Source organism: Lepidochelys kempii, chromosome 3 (assembly GCF_965140285.1).
Source record: "Lepidochelys kempii isolate rLepKem1 chromosome 3, rLepKem1.hap1, whole genome shotgun sequence".
NCBI classification, from domain to species: Eukaryota; Metazoa; Chordata; order Testudines; family Cheloniidae; genus Lepidochelys; species Lepidochelys kempii.
This window is the reverse complement of record NC_136382.1, coordinates 116,259,350-116,285,939: the sequence shown is the minus strand read 5'-3', so window position 1 is coordinate 116,285,939 and position 26,590 is coordinate 116,259,350. Positions and strand designations below refer to the sequence as shown.

The following is a 26,590-nucleotide window of genomic DNA, read 5'->3' as shown; positions in this document are numbered from 1 at the left end:
ATGCTCCAGCTTGAATTTAAAATAAATATTTGTCTATTTTCTCTAATTTTAAACAGACAAAACATTCTGCAACCCTGCATCCCAAACTAAAGGGAAAAATCGTAGGGAAAGGTTGCAGACCAAATTGGATGAACAAGCATCTCAAACAGGTTATCAAGAGAAAGCAAAAAGTCTTTAAGTAATGGAAGAAGGGACAGATCAGCAAGGAAAACTGTCTTTTGGAGGTCAGAAAGCATTAAAAAAGAGTGAGAATTGCCAAAAGCCAAGCTGAGCTAGACCTTACAAAGGAAACAAAAAACAATAGTAAAATGTTCTTTAGCCATATCAATAAAAAGAAAACAAGGAAAGAATAAGCAGCACAGCTAAATATGGAGGATGGAGTGGAGATTAAAGATAATCTAGGTATGGCCCAACAAATACTTTGCCTCAGTTTTTAAAATGGGTAATGAGGAGCTTAGGGGGCAGTGGCACAGGGCTAATAGGAACAAGGATATGGAAGCTGAAATTACCACATCTGAGTTAGAAGCCAAACTCAACAGCTTGATGGGACCACATCAGGAGGCCTAGATCAACTCCATCCAAAAATATTACAGGAACTGGCACATGAAAGTGCTAGTCTAATAGTAAGGATTCTTAATGACTCCATAAACTCAGGGGTCATACCCTATGACTGGAGAATTGCAAATATAGTACCTATATTTAAGAAAGGAAAAAAGTGATCTGCAAAACTACAGGCCTGTTAGTTTGACCTCAGTTGTGTGGAAGGTTTTAGAACAAAATGTTGAGAGAGGGGTTAAGAATAAAGAGGTAAAAGGTAACAGGGATAAAATACAACACAGTTTTACTAAAAGTAGATCATGCCAGACCAACCTGATCTCTTTCTTTGAGAAGAAAACCAATTTTCAGGACAAAAGAAATGCAGTAGATCTACTCTATCTGGATTTCAGTGAAGTATTTGATACAGTTCCACAAACAAATGATTAATTAAATTAGAAAAGATGTGGGTTAATATGAGAATTGAAAGGAGGGTAAGGAACTGGTTAAAGGGGAGAGTATAGTCTTCATGCTGAAAGATCAACTGTCAGGCTGGAGGGAGGTTGCAAATGAAGTGCCTCAAAGATCAGTCTTGGGACCAATCTTATTTAAACATTTTCATTAAAGACCTTGGCAGAAAAAGCGATAATGTGATAATAAAATTTGTGGATGACACAAATTTGGGAGGTATTGCAAATATGGAGAAGGACCAGAAATATCATACAAGAAGATCTGAATGACCTTGAAAACTGAAGTAAATGAAATGGTATGAAATTTAATTGTGTAAAGTCATGCATTTAGGGACTAACAACAAGCAGGATGGAGCGAGGCTGTTCTCAGTGGTGGCAGATGACAGAACAAGAAGCAATGGTCTCAAGTTGCAGCGTGGGAGGTCTAGGTTGGATATTAGGAAAAACTATTTCACTAGGAGGGTGGTGAAGCACTGGAATGGGTTACGTAGGGAGGTGGTGGAATCTCCATCCTTAGAGGTTTTTAAGGCCCGGCTTGACAAAGCCCTGGCTGGGATAATTTAGTTGGGGTTGGTCCTGCTTTGAGTAGGGGGTTGAACTAGATGACCTCCTGACGTTTCTTCCAACCCATATCTTCTATGATCCTATGAAGGCTGAGGGGAAATATGATTGCTCTCTATAAATACATCGGAGGGATAAATGCTAGGGAGGGAGAGGAGTTATTTAAGTTAAGTGCCAGCATTGGCCAAGAACAAATGGATATAAACTGGACACAAGCAAGTTTAGGCTTGAAATTATACAAAGGCTTCTAATCACCAGTGGAGTGAAGTTCTGGAACAACCTTCCAAGGGGAATAGTGGGGGCAAAAAACCTAAGTTATAAGATGGAGCTTGATAAGTTTATGAAGCGGATGGTATGATGAGATTGCTTACAATGGTATATGGCCCATCTACAACTGTTATTTGCAAATATTTCCAATGCCCGTAGATGGAACACTAGAAGGGGAGGGCTCTAGTTTCTACAGAGAATTCTTTCTAGGTGTCTGGCTGATGGGTCTTTCCCACATGCTCAGGGTCTAACAGACTGCCATATTTGGGATCAGGAAGGAATCTTCCATCAGGAGAGATTGGTAAGGTACTTAGGGGTTGCCACCTTCCTCTGCAACATGGGCCACAGGTCACTTGCTGCTTTGAACTAGAGCAAGGATTCTCAGACTGGGAGTTGTTACCCCTCAGGGGGTCATGAGGTTATTTATTACATGCAGGTCACAAGCTATCAGCCTCCACCCACCAAACCCTGCTTCACCTCCAGCATTTATAATAGTGTTAAATATATATTAAAAAGTGTGCCTTTAATTTATAAGGGGGAATCACACTCAGAGGCTTGCTGTGTTAAAGGGGTCACCAATACAAAAGTTTGAGAACAATGGAACTAGAGTAAATGGTGGCTTCTCTGTAATTTGAAGCCTTTAAATCACGATTTGAGGACTTCGGTAACTCAGCTAGAGGTTATGGAGCTACTATAGGAGTGGGTGGGTGAGGTTCTGTGGCTCAAATGCAAAGGAGATCAGATTAGATGATCGTGATGATCTCTTTTGGCCATAACTTTAAGGTGGGGTCAATTTTCTGTAATCGCTTCTGGGAGTAGAGCCTCCTTTAACATAACTTATCATTACGGCTTTAGAAAAGTGCTGTATGCTTTAGCCTGCACTTAGAACACATATGTTTCTATTTTCTCTCATTTTAAATAGATGAAACCTTCTGGTCAGAGATGCAAGATCCTTTCTTTTTGTGCCTTACTTCTCAGCTTTATTTGGCCATTTCAACCTCAAGGTCTTTACATACATTCTGACAAATTTAGCCATGCCTTTGCCATCCCTTCCCTTAGTTTTACCACCTAAACAGGAATGTTTAAACTCCAGTTCTAAAACTAAAATTAGAATCACCCCTTGACACTATGAGGGTTGCTTCAACTACTGTCATCACCTCCTCTCAGATCTTTTTAATACTAATCTTGACCCACCCCGACCCCCAATCCATCGAAAATACTGCCCAAATCATCCTTCAGGTCTGTTGCTTTCAGTATATCAACTGCTTTTTGAGTCAATTCCCTGGCTACTTTTTGTACTGAACAAGTTTACACTGTCTGTCTTTGCCTTAAGGCTGTACATCACAAATTCCCTGTCTAATTCTCTGATCCAACCTCTTTTCACATCCAAACAACAACTGAAATCAAACAGGTTTCAGAGTGGTAGCAGTGTTAGTCTGTATCAGCAAAAAGAATGAGGAGTGTACACACACATACACGCACGCACACACAGAGAACATGAAACGATGGGTGTTGCCATACCAACTCTAACGAGACAAATCAATTAAAGTGGGCTATTATCATCAGGAGGAATAATTAACGGTTTGTAGTGGTAATCAGGATGGCCCATTTTAAAGAGTTGACAAGAAGGTGTGAGTAACAGTATGGGAAAAAATTAGCAAGGGGAAATAGTTTTTAGTTTGTGTAATGACCCATCCACTCCCAATCTTTATTCAGGCCTAACTTGATAGTGTCTAGTTTGCAAATTAATTCCAGTTCTGCAATTTCTTGTTGGAGTCTGTTTTTGAATTTTTTTTGGTGAAGAATTGCCACTTTTAGGTCTGTAAACAGCAACAGTAATTGAATTACTACATTAAATAATAAAAAGTGTTTATGTGAACATGCCACTTACCTGAATTGAGCAGGATGATTGACTTAAGGCACACAAATTCCTCCCCCTGGAGATTCATCACACGGAACCGAGCAGCAGTGGCCAGCAGCATGTCAAAGATCTCTACCATGCCCTCTACGCACTTCCCTTGATTCCTGCAAGAATGCAACCACAAAGCAAGCTATTCACAGATTTATCCAAACAGCAAGATGTTTTTCATCCCCAGATCCTTCCACTACAATTTGACTTCTTAACTATCAACTCCATTCTGATTGCGTAGTGCTTTTACTCACTATGCTTACTGTGCACCAACGTGTCTAAGCAAAGTGGAAGGTAGTTGAGGATAAGGGCCAACATCCAAAGTGAAAATATAGAGATGTTTATTTTTCCGAAAGAGTTCCTAATTACTTAATGGTCTGTACACCAGTAGGAGTCATCATGCAGGTTAACTTCCTGTGAGCAAACCATCTTAAGAACAAAGATTTTTTTTTTAAAAGATATTTTCCTTGTTTCTTTTCCCCCTTATTGCTTTGATTCATTTGTCTTCTCTTTTTCTTTAATTTTTCTTTATGCTTCACAGTACTTCTCCCTAATCTTTTCCTGTTGGCATTATAAACTAGTATTCTGGCATGTTACTCATATTTCTCTTACATTAGTGTAATGATTCAGGAGTCCCTTATTAGTTAATGGCACTCATGCCATGACATTATATGATTTTGTTTATCTCAAGACAAAGCTCAGTGATGCTGTAAAGCATCCAGCCAGCCCACTAACAACAGCATTTAATCCACGACCCACTGTTCACAATGACAGATTTTGGGCAATTAAATCAGGTGGTTCAGATGCAGTCAGAGTAGTAGTTATCCTAAGTGACTTTCCTTTATGGGATGCTATTGATGGTTGTTTGCATTTCCCTCACGCAGGTACAGCTGAGCTAATCTGAGTCAGGAGGAAGAATGTATGGAATTATATAGAGAACAGACATTCTCTAACCCGCTGGACCAATGTCACACCAGGTGCAATTCTACTGACCTAATGGCATGGCACCAGGGATGAATTTGGCCCTGTGAAACTAAGTAGTAATATGTCATTGTTATAATGCAAAGAATTACTGAGTTTGCCACTAGAAAGGAAAATCCTTACCAAGTGCAAAAGGTGATCAGATAGTAAATAAAAAGACTAATTTTTCTTATTCCTCTGCAGTTTAGTCCTGCAAACTCATTTTGGATTCTGCAAACTTCAAGAGGTTGTACAGGTATAATTGATTAGAACTTTATTAAAAAAAGAAACTGATAAGGGACAAGGTCGAATAGAATCTTCAGATTACTATCTGTTAGCTAACTGGTCTGTGTAGTCCTAACAGGAATAAAAATAGATAAAACTTATTTGAATGTATCAGAATTTAGAACTATGAGTGCTCATGTGAGCACATCTTTTGATTAAGAAAAGGTCAACTTTACATAACCAGTTTTTGAGTAAAACAGTACTTTAAAGATCACTACTACAGAAAACTGCAAAAAACATTTTAAATCCTGTGTATATTCAAATATTACTTATTTCAGTGCTCCAAGGGTAGACAAGACACTTGTGAATCTTCTAGTACCAAAGTAAGTAATTGCAAAGCAACATTAACTTCTTTCAGTGAAGGACAGTTTAAATGACAGTACTTTCTCACCTACACCAATTAACACCGCAGTTTTCTGACATAGTAGGAGCTCAGTTACTATGGTGATAAGCACAGAATAAAATCCTAGATGGAAAGATATTCAAGTGGGTACTCAAAGAAAGAGACAGACTACTGAGGAGGGTTCAGTCTAAAATCAGTTATCTTTAGTCTGTTTATTTACAATGCTCCAGCAGGATCGTGCCAAACCAACCTGATCTCTTTCTTTGAGAAAGTAACAGATTTTTTTAGACAAAGGAAATGCAGTGGGTCTAATTTACCTAGATTTCAGTAAGGCGTTTGATACCGTGCCACATGGGGAATTATTAGTTAAATTGGAAAAGATGGGGATCAATAAGAACACTGAAAGGTGGATAAGGAATTGGTTGAAGGGGAGACTACAACAGATCCTACTGAAAGGTGAACTGTCAGGCTGGAGGGAGGTTACCAGTGGAGTTCCTCAAGGATCAGTTTTGGGACCAATCTTATTTAATCTTTTTATTACTGACCTCGGCACAAAAAGTGGGAGTGTGCTAATAAAGTTTGCGGATGATACAAAGCTGGGAGGTATTGCCAATTTAGAGAAGGACCGGGGTATCATGCAGGAGGATCTGGATGACCTTGTAAACTGGAAAAAGAAAAGGAGTACTTGTGGCACCTTAGAGACTAACCAATTTATTTGAGCATGAGCTTTCGTGAGCTACAGCTCACTTCATCAAACTGGAGTAATAGTAATAGGATGAAATTTAATAGTGAGAAGTATAAGGTTACGCATTTAGGGATTAATAACAAGAATTTTAGTTATAAGCTGGGGACGCATCAATTAGAAGTAACGGAGGAGAAGGACCTTGGAGTATTGGTTGATCATAGGATGACTATGAGCCGCCAATGTGATATGGCCATGAAAAAAGTTAATGCTGTCTTGGGATGCATCAGGAGAGGTATTTCCAGAAGGGATAAGGAGGTTTTAGTACCATTATACAAGGCACTGGTGAGACCTCACCTGGAATACTGTGTGCAGTTCTGGTCTCCCATGTTTAAGAAGGATGAATTCAAACTGGAACAGGTACAGAGAAAGGCTACTAGGATGATCTGAGGAATGGAAAACTTGTCTTATGAAAGGAGACTCAAGGAGCTTGGCTTGTTTAGCCTAACTAAAAGAAGGTTGAGGGGAGCTATGATTGCTCTCTATAAATATATCAGAGGGATAAATACTGGAGAGGGAGAGGAATTATTTAAGCTCAGTACCAATGTGGACACAAGTACAAATGGATATAAAATGGCCACCAGGAAGTTTAGACTTGAAATTAGATGAAGGTTTCTAACCATCAGAGGAGTGAAGCTTTGGAATAGTGTTCCAAGAGAAGCAGTGGGGGCAAAAGATCTATCTGGCTTTAAGATTAAACTCGATAAGTTTATGGAGGAGATGGTATGATGGGATAATATGATTTTGGTAATTAATTGACCTTTAAATATTCATGGTAAATAGGCTTAATGGCCTATGATGGGATGGGATCTGAGTTGCCCAGGAAAGAATTTTCTGTAGTATCTGGCTGGTGAAACTTGCCCATATGCTCAGGGTTTAGCTGATCGTCATATTTGGGGTTGGGAAGTAATGTTCCTCCAGGGCAGATTGGAAGAGGCCCTGGAGGTTTTTCGCCTTCCTCTATAGCATGGGGCACGGGTCACTTGCTGGAGGATTCTCTGCTCCTTGAAGTCTTTAAACCACGATTTGAGGACTTCAATAGCTCAGACATAGGTGAGGTTTTTCATAGGAGTGGGTGGGTGAGATTCTGTGGCCTGCGTTGTGCAGGAGGTCAGATTAGATGATCATAATGGTCCCTTCTGATCTTAATATCTATGAATCTATATGGAATTGAGGCAATGGGCTAAACTCAACCTTGGTGTATGTGGATGCAACTCTGTTGAAATTAATGTTTGCATCTCCTTACACAAGAGATTAATTTGAACCAAGAAGTGGAGTTTTCAGTTATGCTGGCCAGAAAACAAGAATTCTGTTTGGGGGCTGGGGGTGAAATTGAGGTTTTGCAATTTGTTTTCATTCTGCATTGAAACAAAACCATGACTTTATGAGATTTTTTTGGTGAAATAATAATAAATAAATAAATAAATAATAGAGACACACACATATACACACACCCATCCCAGAATAGCCAATGTCCAGGGCACTCACCTAGGATGGACTTGAATGTAGGTTTCGCACATGCCAAGTGAGTCCTCTAACCACTGAGCTATAGGCTATTGGGGGGCAGAGGAAGAGATGGCAGAGGGGTGGGTTGTCTCTCAATCCCTCCTATTGGAGCTGTTCCACTTTGTATAAATAAATATTCATGGATGGAGCAGAGGAGGAAGAGGAAGAGCAAGAGCGACTCTATAGCCTGGTGGGCAGGGTATTTACCTGGGAGGTTAGAGACCTAAGTTTAAGTCCCTGCTCTGAATGAGGCACTCATGTTCCAGGTTAATGCCCTAACCACTGGGCTATTGCCTATTCTGGAGCAGGTCTCTCTGTCTCTCTCAAAATTCTAGTTATCAGTCACTTGATTTCAGACCAGCAAGAGCAGCTAAAACACAGGGTGTGGTCATTTGCAAAAGCAGCTGCTGCTCAGCCTCAGTATTGAATCACTAACATTACAGCAGCAAGACTGGTGAAACTGCATGGGTAAAATAGTGTGGAAAGTCTGTACATTGGTACGCTAAAATGTACCTCTCTGTATGGACATCAATAAAGTGAAAAGAAAAGAGGTATTAAAGATTTTCATGGACAAATGAAAATAATTAGTAATGCAATGCAAGGGGTAAATGATACATCCGATGAAGTGAGCTGTAGCTCACGAAAGCTTATGCTCCAATAAATTTGTTAGCCTCTAAGGTGCCACAAGTACTCCTTCTCTTTTTGCGAATACAGACTAACACGGCTGCTACTCTGAATACAATCCATGCTTTCCCTCAAATCTCTACTTCTTGTTAAAATGTAATTCCTCAGAAAACAAATCCCTTGAATCATTACATGAAGTTTTATAATAAGACAGGTATCTTGTTCTGTTCAGCTTCTTTGTTTCTGGCTGAGCAGCTAGTGGTTTTGTGTTAAACTGGAGCAGGATTAAACCTCCACACGTAGAACTGTGCAAGGTTTCAGAGGAGCTAAAGTCTTTATTTCAACAGTTTGCAAATTCCCAGATAAAAATGAGACAAGAATTATGGATAGCTAGCAGTAAGAAAAGGATTTCAGTATGCACTGGCTATTGACATATTCTAAAGAATGTTTCCATTGCAGACCATTAAGGAGGCTGTGTAAGAAATATATTTGCTCCTCAAAAGCCATCTAGCTACTATCAGCCAGTTTTCAGCTTAAAGCACCTAAAAACATCACACAGTCTGGACTGATTCTGAGATTTTCACATTACTGTTTTCAATGTATATTTCTTGGCAAAGACAGATTTTTAAGGTGCGTCAATGAGCTCTCATTTTAAGGAGAGGTTTCAGAGTAACAGCCGTGTTAGTCTGTATTTGCAAAAAGAAAAGGAGTACTTGTGGCACCTTAGAGACTAACCAATTTATTTGAGCATGAGCTTTCGTGAGCTACAGCTCACTTCATCGGATGCATACCGTGGAAACTGCAGCAGACTTTATATACACACACAGAGATCATGAAACAATTGTTGAAATTGTTTATACAATTATATACACACAAATATATAAACACGGAATTGTTTCATGATCTCTGTGTGTATATAAAGTCTGCTGCAGTTTCCACGGTATGCATCCGATTCATGATCTCTGTGTGTATATAAAGTCTGCTGCAGTTTCCACGGTATGCATCCGATTCATGATCTCTGTGTGTATATAAAGTCTGCTGCAGTTTCCACGGTATGCATCTGATGAAGTGAGCTGTAGCTCACGAAAGCTCATGCTCAAATAAATTGGTTACTCTCTAAGGTGCCACAAGTACTCCTTTTCATTTTAAGGAGAGAGTCATATGATTCAACTGAGAGGAAAAAAATCTTTCAATAGCAAGCAATATACTTTGATCAATCAGGTACCCTACTGATAACGTTTTTGTAAAGAACTTCATGTGTAATGATACTGACCTATTTAGATATTTTAATGGCTACTAGTTCACACGCTCAATATTTCAATCAAGGATGTCTTGTCAAGTAGCTCTACTGTAAGGCTAAAACTTTAGATTACTTTGGCCTCAGCAAAAATCTTAAATATTTATCATTTAGTTATTTGTCTATGGAAGAGAAGAATGAGGGGGGTTTGATAGCTGCTTTCAACTACCTGAAAGGGGGTTCCAAAGAGGATGGCTCTAGACTGTTCTCAGTGGTAGCAGATGACAGAACAAGGAGTAATGGTCTCAAGTTGCAGTGGGGGAGATTTAGGTTGGATATTAGGAAAAACTTTTTCAGTAGGAGTGTGGTGAAACACTGGAATGCGTTACCTAGGGAGGTGGTGGAATCTCCTTCCTTAGAAGTTTTTAAGGTCAGGCTTGACAAAGCCCTGGCTGGGATGATTTAATTGGGGATCGGTCCTGCTTTGAGCAGGGGGTTGAACTAGGTGACCTCCTGAGGTCCCTTCCAACCCTGATATTCTATGATTCTATGATTTGCAACACTATGGCCTTAATTTTCAAACTTGTATCTAAAAAGTACTAAATTCACATTTAAGCACCTACCGAAAAATTACCTGAATTTCACAGATTCTGAACACCTGCAGTTCCCATTTACTTCAATGGCAGCTGAGGATCCTACAGACTCTCCGAAAATCCAACTTTTAAAATTAGGTGTCAATGTGGGTTTAGTTGTCTAACTCTAATTTCCCAGATTTGAAAATACTGGCTTATGAGACTTGTGCCTTATTCACAGAGGTTCCCACTGAAGTCAATGGGAGCTGCAGGTGCTTAGCAGTTTTGAAAAAAATCTGGCCTGTAGTCTAATATTGCCAGGATGGCCAATAGGATCTTAATGCTCTTTGCTGATAAAATTACCCTGCTAAAGCTATAGGAGATAGATCAATTAATATCTGTTCCAGAAGAGAAAAGAAGAAACTTCTCTGTAGAGGACTCTGTGCTATTTGTTTGTTTCATTTCAGAGATCCTTTCAGTCACAAGGATTTTTAAAGTTTGACCAACTGTGCATGAATTAGAAGGCTTAGAGCATAAGACATTAATAAGACACTCATATGACAGAATTTATGGGGAAGAAATTATGGGATGTCTGTATCTTGGTTTAGGAAGGAAAGTGAAAACACCAGTGAATATTTGATTATTCACTGACTCCCTGCCCACTCAAGATTGCTCTCCTCATCTTCAGGAACCCTCATGATCCCAATATATCTCCATGATTTCATCTCTTCCTATGCTCCCTGTCACACTTCCCAACATAACTGCACCTCTGACCCCTTCAATGCCTACTTGAGAGCACACCACTCAGCAATCACCTATCTCAGAGTAGAGTGCAACAATCCTCTCTCTTGAGACTGGGGACTTAGACTGTAGACTCCTGCAATTCACTGTGATCACCTCACCATATCTGACCTCAGTTCAGCGCCTGCATTTCCACTCTTTCAGGGGCAATAATAGGGTTATCAATGACCATCAGCTCTGATAGAAAAGTGCTATTTGTTCTGAACAAAAGCAATTCGGAGAAATCATATCATAAAAAACAAACAACTTATTTGCTTTTCTAGCTTACCAGGTAGTCAGCCATCTTCTACATGGAGCCCCTGATAGGATTAGTGTACTTCAAGCCCTCTCACAGGGCCTGTCTCTGGTCATGGACTCGTGCCAGTTCTTGGATCAAGTGTGAGTGACACCCTCTTTCTAAGTTAGGAATGTCACTTTATAAACTTTCAGGTATTTTGCATGTTAGGCCTCTTGAGCTATTTCCAGGGAATGAAACTTCAAAATGACTTGTTACCTACATTGTTTTCGGTATTGGATATTTTCGTTAATTAATCCTCATTGACATTAGTTCCTGCCAGACACCTCCTTTATCTTACCCCTTGAGACAGAAATCCAATCTCAATCACTTGTAAGCTCATAAATATGTATCAAACACATAAATGTTATAATAGTATTTGCATAGACCATATGTCTGTGGCATCAGTGTATCTCCTTATAATACACTTTGGAAAGATGCAATATTCAAAGTCTCATATATGTTACACCCCCCTTCTCCAATTTTGACTTATATCAGTGATTGCTCTTTTGCTGCTACCACAGCAATTATTTGGTGAAGTCTGCTCTCTTCCCTCCTGATTCCCCATCCCTTTTTCAAATGAAGCTCAAAGCTTCTACCTGTTCTGTGTTGCCCAAAATCAGGAAGCTGTAATTCATACTTGCACTCCCTATTACCAACCTTTCACATCTCTCATTTACTTTCCCCTTAGTATTGTGGTAGCTGGCTGTTGCACATTGTGAGATATTGATACTGGTTAACACATCCACTGTCAGAGGTCTCCTCTGTTGCCTTCCATTTTTCCAACAATGAATAAGAGTATTATCAAACATTTAGAGCTTGAACTTCTATTTAAACCAGTGTAGGCTAAGTATAGCACACCATGGGACATGATGTCACCTTACCTGATCACTCTTGTTACAGTGTGTATGGTAACACCCATTGTTTCATGTTCTCTGTGTGTATAAAATCTCCCCACTGGATTTTCCACTACATGCATCCGATGAAGTGAGCTGTAGCTCACGAAAGCTCATGCTCAAATAAATTTGTTAGTCTCTGAGGTGCCACAAGTCCTCCTTTTCTTTTTGCAGATACAGCCTAACACGGCTGCTACTCTGAAACAAGTTAAACTAAGTGACAAACTTGAAAGTCACTACTTGAACTCTCAAGTTGCTATTCTTTACATTGTCATCCCTACTGATTTTGTCAAGAGCAGTGAAAGCAGCAGTTGTCTGTTTACTCTGAAATGAGAGACCTGAATTGAGAGACCTCGTGGAGGTGGTTTTTTAGCACTCTGGGAGAGCTCTCTCCCAGCACACTGCCATGACTACACAAGCCACGTTAAAGCAGCGGTGTAGACTAGCCCTCAGAGTGAGGGATTTTGGTCAGATACTTATAAATCCCCAGTGTCACCTAATCCTTTATTGTTATACAATGGTAAAAAGAAGGATTTTAAGTGAGTGCTTGGAGAGGTTCATGGAATGATCTAGTTCCAGCATTTATTTATTTATTACTAGCATTGAGCCTTTTAACCAAGCATATAAATACGCAGCCAGCACCTGAGTACAGAATAAAAGCCTTTACATCACCCTCTTTCAGGATGATTTCCTCTGCAAGGACAGTGGCAAAAGGTTTCTATTTGGACTACTGTGGTTGGTGCTTGTGCTTCAAACTGGCACTGAGTGCAGATGTGCACAAAATGAAAAAAAGGTAACTGAGCATGAACTTTTCATTTTTCAAAAAGCTCTCTAGTTTTGGTTCCAATTTAATTTTGGACAAAGATTTGGAGGGAATGGAGATTCTACTTTATCCATAGTGGTCTGTTCATCCCGAATACATTTCCCAGTCCTTTAGAATCATAGAATATCAGAGTTGGAAGGGACCTCAGGAGGTCATCTAGTCCAACCCCCTGCTCAAAGCAGGACCAATCCCCAATTTTTGCCCCAGATCCCAAATGGCCCCCTCAAGGGTTGAACTCACAACCCTGGGTTTAGCAGGCCAATGCTCAAACCACTGAGCTATCCCTCCCCGCAATACAACTTACTTAATACACCTTACTTCTAATCCTCACATTTCTATTTAATTAGACATAAATAACAAATGTATTACATTCATCAGTCACATCCTATGTATGGAAGAGCTTTTTTTCCAGGGACACGAATATGGGTAGAGGGAGCCTGAGGAGATGCGGTGAGGGGGTCAAAGCTACTGGAAAGATATTTTCAGAGCTGATTTTCCTCGGTATTTGTTGCTTTTTAATTTACTAGGGATTTTTTTCAGTTAATATCTCAAGCTCTAACAGCAGCTCTCTTTTGTTGTTCAGACACCATTAATATTTTTATCGACTTCTGCAAAAGCATGTGCCAATAGAGTCATTGTACGAATCACAGTCTAAGAATCACTAGCATTATGGTGATTAGAACTGGGCCCAAACTAATAGGTGGAATAAAGTCTGCTTGCCCCCAAATTGTGAGGAAGTTTAGTTTGGCTCTTTGAAACTCTAAACTTTTTCTCTAAGAGGCCAAAATTGGAGCATCAGTTCCAAACTAACCTCAAGCTTTGGAGATATTTGGATTCAAACCCTATTTTGGGTCCATTTTTAACTCTGCCTCAGGATGCTATAGTATGAGATGTCATTTGGGGAATGTTGTGGTAAATACCCTTTAAGTTAAAAAGAAATAATTAACCTGTACAATCCATCAGTATATTTATGTAGCAACTATCACTGTAGTAACTAGATGGCAAACACAGAAAATTATACAAGAGGATACACTAGCTGCAACTACCATAAAAGCACAGTGACTCATTCTCAGCCCAAATGGGAAATATCAAAACAGCAGCAGCAAAATGCATGAGGATTGGGAGCAGATGATAAAGCAATTCAGAACAGCCATAATGCACTATATTATTTGTAAAGGATGCAAGAGCGGCCTAATATTAAACAAATATTACATGTATCTGTTTTGGTATTATTGTGGGGTTTGTTATATAATTACATGTGGTTAATTCAAGCAGGGGTTATTTGCATTTCCACAGGAGACAATAGCATCAGATGGTACTTAAAGGACAATATGATTGTCATTCACACTGAAGTTTTGACAGGTTTCAGAGTAACAGCCGTGTTAGTCTGTATTCGCAAAAAGAAAAGGAGTACTTGTGGCACCTTAGAGACTAACCAATTTATTTGAGCATGAGCTTTCGTGAGCTACAGCTCACTTCATCGGATGCATACCGTGGAAACTGCAGCAGACTTTATATACACACAGAGAATATGAAACAATACATCCTCCCACCCCACTGTCCAGCAGGGGTGGAGGACAGTGGGGTGGGAGGAGGTATTGTTTCATATTCTCTGTGTGTATATAAAGTCTGCTGCAGTTTCCACGGTATGCATCCGATGAAGTGAGCTGTAGCTCACGAAAGCTCATGCTCAAATAAATTGGTTAGTCTCTAAGGTGCCACAAGTACTCCTTTTCTTTTTATTGAAGTTTTGAACTCTCATCATGCTGGGTTCAACTGTCTAGCTCAGGGGTTCTCAAACTGGGGGTTGTGACCCCACAGGGGTCATGAGGTTATTACATGGGGGATCAAGCTGATCACAACGTGGGGGTCACAAGCTGCAAACCTCTACCCCAAACCATGTTTCACCTACAGCATTTACAATAGTGTTAAATATTTTAAAAAGTGTTTTTAATTCAGGAGAGAGGTCACACTCAGAGGCTTGCTGTGTGAAAGGGGTCACCAATACAAAAGTTTGAGAACCACTGGTCTAGCTGGTAACCCCAGGAGGGTGGGAACCAAGCAAGAAAAACTGAAACCCAGAACTTGGGGCAGATAAAAGGACAGCATCTGAAGACCAAGAGGGAGAGAGGAAGGCAGGGACTGCTGGGGAAAGGATTGGGGTCTTGGATAAGCTAGGTTTATCTGGGCCATAAGGTAAGAGACAGATGCATGTAGACTGTTCGGTTGTGTGAAAACCTCTCTCTCTTTTTATGCTTTGTTCCTACTATTGAGAACAAACAATACTCTGTTTAAAAAGATTGTTTCGGGTTATTGTATTCACCACTGGTCACAGCTCCCAAGGAGAAAACTTGCAGTGGTTGAACCCAGTCAGGTCTGCACAGGGTACATTAGCGCAGGGGACCAGTCAATAACAGGAGAATTGTGGAATTCCACCCTGAGAGAAGGGAAGGCCTGTCATCTGAAAGGGTGCACTCAGGGACTAGAGAGTGATCCATGGGACAGCTAGCCTGAACCATTATTCTCCTTGATACTAAAGGAAAGGAATTTTATAGAAAACCAATAAACGTCTTTACTGTAGTAAGAATTAATTCCTTCGTTACTGAAGTAAAGGCTATGCATATTTCTGATCTACACATGTGGCATTATGCCCCACTGCAGTTCTCAATAGCAACTGCCTCTTTCTTATAGCACTGTTCTGAAGATGCTAACATCCCACACAAAGGTTTGGATCAACTGTGGGCCATAACCTATGTGAATGCATTTTAATATCAGTTTAGGGGTTAAAAATGTCTCTTACTGCAGAATAGGCATCCATACCTCATTAGATATTATGGAGATGAGTGCTTTACAAATGCAAATAAATACATAATTAATAATTTGTTTAGCAATCATTTTTCACTCAGTGGTAGCATTATTTGGCACTGCCATATCAGTGTTTGCTCTGCTATACACTTAACTAATGGGAGAATAAAGCAAATGAGCATTGGACATGATCATTTCCCTCTATTTGGCATTGGTGAGGCCTCATCTGGAGGACTGTGTCCAGTTTTGGGGCCCACACTACAAGAAGGATGTGAAAAATTGGAAAGCGTCCAGCGGAGGGCAACAAAAATGGTTAGGGGGCTGGAGCACATGACTTATGAGGAGAGGCTGAGAAAACTGTGATTATTTAGTCTGCAGAAGAGAAGAATGAGGGGGGGATTTGACAGCTGTTTTCAGCTACCTGAAAGGGAGTTCAAAAGAGGATGGATCTAGGCTGTTCTCAGTGGCAGCAGATGCTAGAACAAGGAGAACAAGTAGTATCAAGTTGCAGTGGGGGAGGTTTAGGTTTAGGTTGGTTATTAGGAAAAACTTTTTCACTAGGAGGGTGGTGAAGCACTGGAATGGGTTACCTAGGGAGGTGGTGGAATCTCCTTCCTTAGACGTTTTTAAGGTCAGGCTTGACAAAGCCCTGGCTGGGATGATTTAGTTGGGGATTGGTCCTGCTTTGAGCAGGGGGTTGGACTAGATGACCTTCTGAGGCCCCTTCCAACCATTATATTCTATGATTCTAAGTCAATTTAATCAAATTTTGCAGTTTTATTAGAAAGGTCATATTTACTGTTCCATTGAGGTTGATGGAGTTTCAGCCCCCAGGGGTGAATTTGTCCTGAAGTGTGAAGGCAGCAAAACATCTTTTCTAGAAGACTTCATTCATCTTGATAAGGGGTGATATTTAATAGATCTGTAGGCTAACAGGTGGCAGAAATCTCTACCCTTCCTCATACCTCTTCTATGATAATTATAATAAAACTGGGATAGCTATTGTGTTCAAAACAGGACAGCAGTTGACATAGTGGGCAGAGGGTGTAAGATACTCTTATCAATGGTTTCTGCTGGTGAATCATATTTATAGACCTCTGGGGGGTCCTTTTCTTCTTAATAAAGGACCACCACCACTATGGGATTTTATTTATAGTTCCAAGTTCTGATTTCAAATACACCTTACATAAAATCATGTCATCACCATAATATAAATAGAATATAAATACTCAAGATGATCCAAAACTCTAGATAGACCTTCTCCTGATTATTTTTAAACTTATTTGAATTGTGAAATTCCCTTGAAAAGTGTTCACTGTGGCTTGTAGAGACCCCAAATTCAAGTAAACAGAATTGAAAACTCTAAAAAGAATTGCAAGTCTGACACTTAAAATGCATGTTTATCTAGTTCTCCATAGCCTATAACTGCAATGTAATAACAAGCCTCAAAGTAGATCAATAAAGCAAAAAGTGGAAGAGAATTTAGTCATTTTCTGCATTTTATTAACTTTCTGCACGCTACTGCACTCAGCTCTGTTAAATAAGTGACTTGTTTACAGACTGTTTGTTGGAGGTTTGGTTTCCAGAGTGGAACACATCGCTGTCATTGGTCAATTGAAAATAAAAACTATACATAGATTTTTAAAAAAAAATGTTTTTGAAATGCAGCAGTGGATTTAGTTAGTGTTTATGTGATTGCTCCCTTGGCAATAAATACAAATAGCATGTCATTAATTAAATGCTTTGAATCAAAGCTCTGTATCCACTCTGCTTCTATTTTTTCTAATAAACTGATGGTAAATTGGAGCAACAATATTTATGTTGTTTTGCTGTCCCTTTACTCAAGAGACAGAGTTATTAAGAGTGTGATGTCCTGAGGCATTTGACAGGTTTCAGAGTAGCAGCCGTGTTAGTCTGTATCCGCAAAAAGAAAAGGAGGACTTGGGGCACCTTAGAGACTAACACATTTATTTGAGCACAAGCTTTCGTGAGCTACAGCTCACTTCAAGTAGCTGTAGCTCACGAAAGCTCATGCTCAAATAAATGTGTTAGTCTCTAAGGTGCCACAAGTCCTCCTTCTATTTCTGAGACATTTGAAACCTTTTACGAGATGTGAGGGACCAGCTAAGCATCCTATAGTCCCTTTCTGATTTTATTCTATTGTGCTTAGCCTTTTATTACAGACTCATTGCTTTAGAATCTGAGTACCTGAAAGCACAACATGCACAGGAAACTCAATAAGAGACAGTTTTCAGATATGGTGGGACGTTTTCAAACCAAAGCCATAAAAGCTAAATAAGAATGGAAACTGTTCACCTGCACTCAGCTGATGAATGCAGCAGATATTTATGCTAGTCATCAAATTATTTGATTCAGCCATAGCTGGGAGTTAAGCAGGATACCCAACCAACGCCCTCTGCCATTGTTCAACAGAAGGGGGTGAAGAGAGACCTTTGTGGATCCCAGGAATAGACACAGAGAGCGAAGAAGGCCCAGAAGATGCTGGACATGCATTTGTCCTACACACACCAAATGGGACCAGCAAGCCACTGGGTTTCTCCCCAGCAGAACAAAAGTAGGCTGGTAGAAGAGTTGGGGTTTGCATAACAGTATTATGTACGGTTATCCATTTTTGAAGTAATGATGATAGGGTCTGGCACACTTACATGTAATTAAGAAATATTAATGCTAGGTTGCTGCCTTATTAATTAATTTCAAGATTATTGTTGTTTTCCTGGTAATTCTAGCAGCAAGACAGGAATTGAAAGGGAAAGACTGGCATTTAGGCCAGCAGCTTAAAAGGTTGCCCACTCCCTGGAATCAACTCCAGCTGGGGAGTGCTACTTCTGTGATCATGGATGGAGGTACTCTACAGCCAGACACCCATCCACAACCCTTCTATTGGTCTCTGGACCCTTTTGCTCTGCCCAGTCATCCTCTCCAACAAGAGACAGAAGGAACAAGGCTGTTGACCCTGCAGGTCACATGATGTCAGAGGCTAATATTCAGCTAAATTTAGGTACATACCTGGAGCTTAATACAGCACCACCAACATGGTAGAATCATAGGCTTAGATGACATAAACCAGTGGTCTGAATTCTCTCTTGCCATCTCTTGATGACTTGGGGGGAAAAGACCTCAGTGGCAGAGCATATTTGCACAGAAACACCTACTTTGCCAAGGTATGCAGCAGAATGTTTTGCCAAATTGTGGCTGTTTTGGGTTAAAATTAACTTAAGTCTTGGTTGCAGGGATTAAGAAAAGTTATTATCCTTACCGTATGACTAAAGGGCAGCAGAACTGTACTTAATATGCCCTAGTTGAGGGGCAAATAATTACCACCCAAGATACTGTGGTGCAGGTGTTTACTTACTGCTTGTATACTTTTCTATCATTGTTGCTGTGTTTTTCCTAATTGATGCTGTGTTCCCTCTCCTCTTAATAAAAAAAGTTTTGTTTTTTCTGTTATGCACAGACTTAGTGCTTGAGAGAGGGGAAGAATTTTGACTTAGAGTTGTACCAGAGTGGTATTTACTGTTCTTGAGCTGGTTCCGTTTTGTAATGTTACATTTCCCTCCCAAATGACAATGAGCTAGGGGTCAGATCTAACAAATTTCAGTCCTGTTCTAGTGACATCTTTAAGATCTATTTTCTTGGGCACCATCCAGACTAGCAATATCTGCCTTGTCCTGTGGAGAGCTAAGCATCTCCCCTTTTCAACAGCTGAAAGCATCTGTTTCTAGCCAGGCCTGTTCATGAGATATAGTCCTAAAAACAGCACATCATTCAGAAGAACCATGTACATGTCATATGACTTTTTGTGAAGTGTGTCTATTTTTCTACTTCACAATAAGTATTAACTGAGCTCCTCTAAAGGGGTCAGCTATCACTTTAAAATTGCACTTATTGTACCAGTCTTTCCTATTATTTTAACCCTTATAGAGATATCTGTCTCATTCGTTACACTATCAACAGTGCAACAACAGAAACAGATTCTTGTTTGTACAATTGCTTCCTAACTTCCAAAAATAGCCTTCTTTGCTCTTAAAGTCCATTGCTATTGCTGCCCGGGGAGTGGCCAGGGAAATGGCTCATGGGAGCGATCCACCCAGGGAACGAGGATAGAGAAGAAAATGTTACCTGTCAATGCAGACCTCCTCTTCTCTGAATGTTTCCACTCAGTTCCTCCTCCTCTCCAATTAGCTAAAGGGAGGATCAGAAGTACTTTGGCTCTGCTCTCTATTTTGTAAATGTTTCTCTGCAATTTTCTTAGAAAAATATCAAACGTAGAGCAGATGGATTCTTGGAAGGCAGATATGGACTTTACATTGTATTTTCCCCAATAATATTCTGTATTTTCTTTCCTGAAGTAACAAATTATACTGCTACTGTGCAAAGACTTAAGGACTATTTTAAAATTTTATTCTGTTCTCTTGATTTTTTTGTCCAGTATAAGCACTGGTGGAAATCTAAGTTTAAATGAAGAGATAAATTCCTGCTCCCCGTACAGAGAAACTGTTTTATACATTTCCTAATGCCAAAGCACACAGAAAGATGATGTGCTTCAATGGAAACTTAAGCAGAATAGGGCTATTTCTGAGGCAATAAATATATCTTTTTCCTGTTCTATTTCATAGTTATACTATTATATATTAGTATTTATACTGAGCTGCTGCTTAAAAGTACAAAAAACAAAACCTTGTTTCTTGCAGATTGCTCAGTGCTAATCCTCTGGTTTGCACCAGTCCTGTTGGATCAAACTTTATAGAGCAAGGCTGCTCCAAAGGCATGCAACAATTGGATGATGCTAATAATGTGCTATGCAATATGGAATAAGCCTGTGGAACTTATCAGCACAGGAAATTATTGAGGAAAATACATTCACAAGCTTTTCTTTAAATAGTTTTGGTGGATTGTGACCCAATCCAGCACCCAGGTATTCACACCCTACACACTATTGTAATAATCTCGGTACAAAGTATTCCTTGTGAAGTATCATTTGAAAACTAATAACTCACTGATCATTAATAGTCTTGTTTATTAAGAGATCTGGATATATGTGGGAATTATGACTAATATGTATTTAAACACCAGGCATGTCAAGGGGAGTTAGGAAACAGGTCTGTATTAAACAAAGGAATGTGGGTTTACCTCAGTTTACATACAAGCAGTAATCAGTACTATCAAGACAGCAGAGGGAGGAGATTGCAGGAAACAGAACAATCTGCATTTTAGCAAACACTAGTGGGGAGAGGGGGAACAGCACTGAGTTTCCTTCACCATCAGACTCCATGTCACCTTCCTTACAGATTGAATAAACTTTACTTTGAGGGGTAACCTTCAAAACAATCCATTTCAAAGGTTCACTGGACTATAAAAGGAAGGGGCAGAAAATACCAAGTGATCTCTTTCACCTAAGATGACAAAGGAACCAGAACTTTGGGGCTTCTGGAGGAAATCCTGACCAGGGTGGGGAAATCAGCCACCAGCTTATCTTGCTGGAACACTATGGGTCAGAAAACCCATATGAACAAAGCCTGTACTTTGCTAAATTAAGTTTTAGACTTTGTGACAAAGCTCTGTCCTTGTCTCCATGGGTCCTGCGTTTCCTGGTGGATTTCGCTAGCCTGAGAGGCTCACTGTGACCCTCCACGTAAGCCTTCCCTCTCTAAAGACAAGGGTCACAGTCTACTGAGCCATTTTCATCATAAGCCAGCGAGGGAGATGAGGAGAAGCTATCCTCCCTTGCACAGTCTCTGTTGTCTCCCAGTCTCAGTGACTAATGGGGGTGGGGGCAAAGGGGGGGAGCCTGGGCCTGCCCTCTACTCCGGGCTCCAGCCCAGGGACCCAAATAGTATCAGCTATGGTAGCTGACCTTTTAGAAACGTGTCCAAATCAACCTAGCATTCTCCCTGCCTTCTGGAAGGTTCTTAATTGGCCACAGGTGTCTTAATTGACTTTAACTTATCCTGGTACCAGGGATTTGTTTAGCCTGGAGCTAATATATCTATCTCCCACTACTTTTCTATAGCCATCTGGCCTTGCCCCATCACAACTTTTAAATGCATGTTTTCACTTTTCATTGCTTGCAACCATTTCTAACTTTCTCCTTTATACTTGGTCACTTAAAATCCTTCTTTCTTGTTGTTAATCAACTTGTTTTACTATTAATCTCAATGAACTGCACTGTTGTTAAGTAAAAAGGAATGTTAACTCCAGTCAATGTGACAAGCTGTTGGGTTTTGTCTGTTTAAAAGAGCAAACGGATCTCTGTATTCATCTGAATGTTGCAGGAGAGGGCTGGACACTGCAGAAAACACAGGTCTGGGAAAGTGTTGCAGTCACCTGTTAACATCAGCCAAGTTGGGTAAAGACAAGAGTGTGTCTGTAATAACAGCTGGCAGGCTGTTGTTTTCAAAGTAGTTGAATCAGAGCTGTACAGCACACAGAACATGGAGCGCGTGCTGTCTGTCTGTGTGACCTAGGCAGAGCGCCAAAACTAGCAGAAGCATTTTGGGGCACTCAGGTTTATAATGCAAGGTGTGACACCACCTTTCACTGGTCTGAACTGTTCACCAGAACATGACATGTATATTCTAATGTTAGTTGTGGTGACTAGAAGATTATAAGTTTGAGAGTCTGTTTCTCTTCTCATTCACTTTTTTCAGCTCTTTGTATCTTTCTTAAAACATTCCTTTGGGGTTGAAACATGGTTGTTTTCATGAATATAAGGAAAGCACTTGAATTTACAGTACATTAGCTAGGATAAGTTTTAAGAAGTGTCAATTCTCACGCTTCAGTGCATGAAATTAATGCCAGCCGAAATCAACAAGAAATTCCCCACTTCTATAGAATTGTATTGCACAAGTAGATAGTTGTTTTTCCATCTCCCTTTGAAGTATGTAGTAAGAGACACTACGTTTCAGGATACTGGATTTGACAGGGTACTGATCTGTTTTTCTATAGCATTCCTGGGTCGGACCCTCCAGTCCAGCCAAGATGAGCCCAGAACAAGAGAGTAAAGGTGTGTGAGGGGGACAGGGTTGGGCCTGCTTTAAACCACTTTTACAGCTCAGACCGTGGAACAAATTAGAACATCCAGTGAGCTGTTTTAATTATGCTGCTGCCCACAGTCCCCAAGGAGACATTTGGCAGTCACAGTTGGCTGAACCACCAGTCACAGCTACTGTCATCTAACATGCCTTCCACACCTGGGATAAAGAAGAAGATAGCATAGGAGATGCTGCAGCAGCTGTACCACCCAAGTATTCCCCTATACTGGGTAAGTCCTCAAGCGGTCAATTAAGACAGCTTTTGGATTGTTTGGCACAACCAGACTAGCACAAAGCAGAGCGAGGTCTAGCATATGGTTTTCCTCTACCGTGGAAAAGTAGTCTCCTCTGAAATGGCAAGTGGCAGCCGTTTAATTGCACATAGCACTAGTATACAACTGGCTGAAACTTCAGGGGAGAATTTTTAGTAAGCAGAAGTAATAAACAAAATGGCTTCTGGTCAGGACACTGGATTCAGCATCCCTACCCTTGCCAAAAGCACAATGGACTCTTTAAGGACTACAAATGGCAAGTACCTTAGTTTTCTGCCTCCTTTGAAAGAAAGCACCTGCAGCAGGAGAGGAGGTTCTAACACCATACTAGCTCACCACTAAAAGTGCCATTTATTGAATCACCAACACCACTTCCAACAACACCTTTAGTGGCGTTCTTTAGCTGTCCCTCTTTCGATACAAACTAGGCCAGTCCTGCTTAGTTTATGAAATGCGATGGGATCTCAGAATCAGGTGGGATGGCTGGAGGCTAAAATGACTAAAAGTGGTAGAGATACATTCATTTAAATAAATAATAAGTAGACTAACCTGTCCAGTAATAGATTAGGTGCAAATAAGAGTTTTCCTGGATGTTCCATTGAACGCCAGACTAAGCCAATCATCAGTATCTCTAACCAGGCACATTCCAGTAGATGTACCTGATCATGGAGTGTTAAATCCACAAACCCTGAAAAAAATAAACAGGTTACAGGAGAACCATACTCTGTGTGAAAATAATAATTAAATATTTCTGTTAGTAAACCAAAGTATTTAGAAAATCAGACAACAGGATGTGTTAGAAGGCTTTGGGGTTGGGTTCTAGATGGTCTGAATTAAAAAAAAAAAAGTTAGTTCCTTGTTTTCATGTCTGACATAGCTACATATAGCAGTTACCATTTTTACCATGCATTTAGAAAATATGACAAATAAGCAAAACTGACTAATAGTATGCGATAATGGCTCTAATCACCAGAACCTGGAAAATTATGAACTTCATGGTAGAAAAAATGTTGTATGAGCTCTGGAGCAACTAAGCACCTTGTAAATGTTGAGTCTGTGCTTTTGCCTGACACAGTGCTACAAATATATTAGCAAGTACTTGTGAAAGCATAACTGCAGCTCCTGGATGCAACAATTTTCCTTTGTAGTAAGTTAATCCCTTCACCAGAGACATTGCAGTCTGTCTCTTACGACATGTTTGTGCAGCTCTTGGTGGGATGGAGACTGATATGAATGTGGCTTCTGAGTGCTACTTCAATACAAATAAATAAATAATAAAATACATAATAGAGAAAATGTCAGTAAGGAAATAAAAAAATAAATGGTAAAGAAAAAAAGCACATTGTCTGGGTAGTCGGGGATATACTAATGAGATACACAGCCTTTCAACTCCTATGGCCCTGATTTAGTTACACTGATGTAAAGCAGAATTAACTTCAATGTAGATATACTGGTGTAAAAACAGATTAGGCCCTATGTCACTGGTCGGAAGCAAAGTAGCTGCTTAGAGCAGTGTTTCTCAATGACCAGTCCGTGGACCGGCGCTGGTCCCCGAGATCTCCTTGGCACAGTTTAAAAAGGCAGCAAGCCAGTCCCTAGGAACAAAAAGGCTTAAAGAATGATCTTCTGCTTTGGTTGTCTGCCATTATCATCTGGTTGCCGAGTGAAATGAGTTGGTAAGAGTAATAGCTGTACACAGATGTTTATATCACAAAAACAAAACAATTGCACCCAATTATAATCATCACAGTAGATACACCCAAACTTTACTGAGTATGGAGACTGAATCATCTCACTCCTAGAAGTTGTCTCTTCTAGGACTGCAGTAAACTGGTAGGGCAGTGAGGAGAAGCATCCACTACTATTGCCCTTGCTGTACGTGTTCTGTGGCTAGAGGACTTCAGTTTCCAGGTCTGACAACTGGGCTCGTTTCATAAGCACTATATTCAGTCCAAAGGAAAAAATAACATATTGGTTGCATAATATAACCTACTAGATGAGACAAAACATATGCTGGAAGATATAAAGATATACAACAACATGAACTGAACAAAAAGAGACCATCTACAAAATAACATATCTATATATGCTTCATTAAAAGATTCGTAGATTCCAAGGCCAGAAGGAACTAGTGTGATCATCTAGTCTGATCTCCTGTATAACACAGGCCACAGAACTGCCCCAAAATAATTCCTAGAGCAGATCTTTCACAAAAACATCCAATCTTGATTTAAAAATTGCCAGTGATGGAGACTCCCCAACCTTGGTAAAATTTCCAGTGGTTAATTACCCTCACAGTTAAAAATGTGTGCCTTATTTCTAGTCTGAATTTGAAATTCCAGTCTGAATTTATAGAGAGATATTGATAATATACAAAATACATAGCAATTCTCTTGAAACAAATGTTATTTATCATTTTTATATAGTTCTCTCCAATACAATGTAACTCTGATCTGAACACTTGAACCATACTGCTGATCTTTACCACTGTGAAATATTTTTAAAGATTTTATAAATGATTCATACTTGCACATTAAGGCACACAGGTTACATGATAAACAGCCTTATTAACCACGTAAGTGTTCTTGGCTTTCAGATAATATTCTCAGTAGAAGTAAATGAATAATCTCTAAGTAATATACTGTATGTAGTCAGTAGCATAGAATTGGTTTCTCTCTCTCTTCACTACACTGAGATGTCTAAGAAACGAGCATTGTATTTAACTCCATGTTTCAAACTGTTTGTTGTGTTAAAACTGTGGTTTTGAATTAGTACATAAAATAAAGAGGAAAAACAACAACAGATATGGTTCATAGAAAATAAAAAATATGTTTACATCTTTCCCTCAAAGCACTGAACTATGGATTTGTATGTAATGCTGTTGAGTGTTAAACAGGTCTGTTTGTGAGCTGCATCCTACTTAAATTGTTGGTGAACTTGATTATATACAGGTCCCTTTCAGATATGACAAACGGGCTGAAGTGGGCCAGCTCAGCCAGCTTGGTACGCTGCGCCTGTTTTGGAGGATGGAATCTTGGGTCTAAAAATCTAAGCTTTCGTTTTTTTAAAAAAGTACGTTTCTCCCGCTTTGAACATTCTCTTTGCAACCATCAACTGTGCACTGATACACTGATGTCTGCCTGAATTTGTAGACAGCCTAAAACAATAGAGCTGAAGCCTAAACATGAACATTGTTAACTATCACAGTTCTAACCAAAGCATGCAAGAACGAACACAGATAAAAATAACCTGATGTCACTGCATGCAGAGTATGCAAGGAAGAAGAAGAATGGGCAGACTATGAAAACTACCTAGTGTAAGTTGTGTGTCTCATTTTAGTGCCTCCGGCTGGTGGTACTTGGGTTGTAAGCAATAACTTGGAAGAGGACCACTACTTTTCTTTTCCAGTTTACCCCCCTGATTACCATTATTTCAAATTCCCATTCAGCATATTAAAAGCCAATTATATCGCTACCATTTCATGCTGTCCCACAATGGAATGCTTCTAAGAAAAAGAATATGCTTCAGACAATTTGAATTTTTTACAATTGTCCTAATCCACTACACTGTAAAACTGTGGTAGTTTTACAGGACTTTGATTGCCAGATTTTTGGCACTCCTGTAAAGCCAGAGCCATATTTCACATTTGGATTCAAC

The 26,590-nt window shown here is 39.8% G+C and overlaps 1 protein-coding gene across 10 annotated transcripts in view; it reads right to left on the bottom strand.

Moving 5' to 3' along the window:
- ESR1 (estrogen receptor 1) overlaps positions 1–26,590 on the bottom strand; it is a 257,789-nt gene that overhangs the window by 14,655 nt on the left and 216,544 nt on the right. For all 10 annotated transcript variants that reach the window (XM_073337674.2, XM_073337671.2, XM_073337679.2 and 7 more), the window contains 2 exons: positions 23,483–23,621; positions 3,724–3,857 (listed from right to left, as the gene is read on the bottom strand). In XM_073337674.2, coding sequence (XP_073193775.1) covers positions 3,724–3,857; positions 23,483–23,621 — 273 coding nt within the window. The remainder of the gene's footprint in view (positions 1–3,723; positions 3,858–23,482; positions 23,622–26,590) is intronic.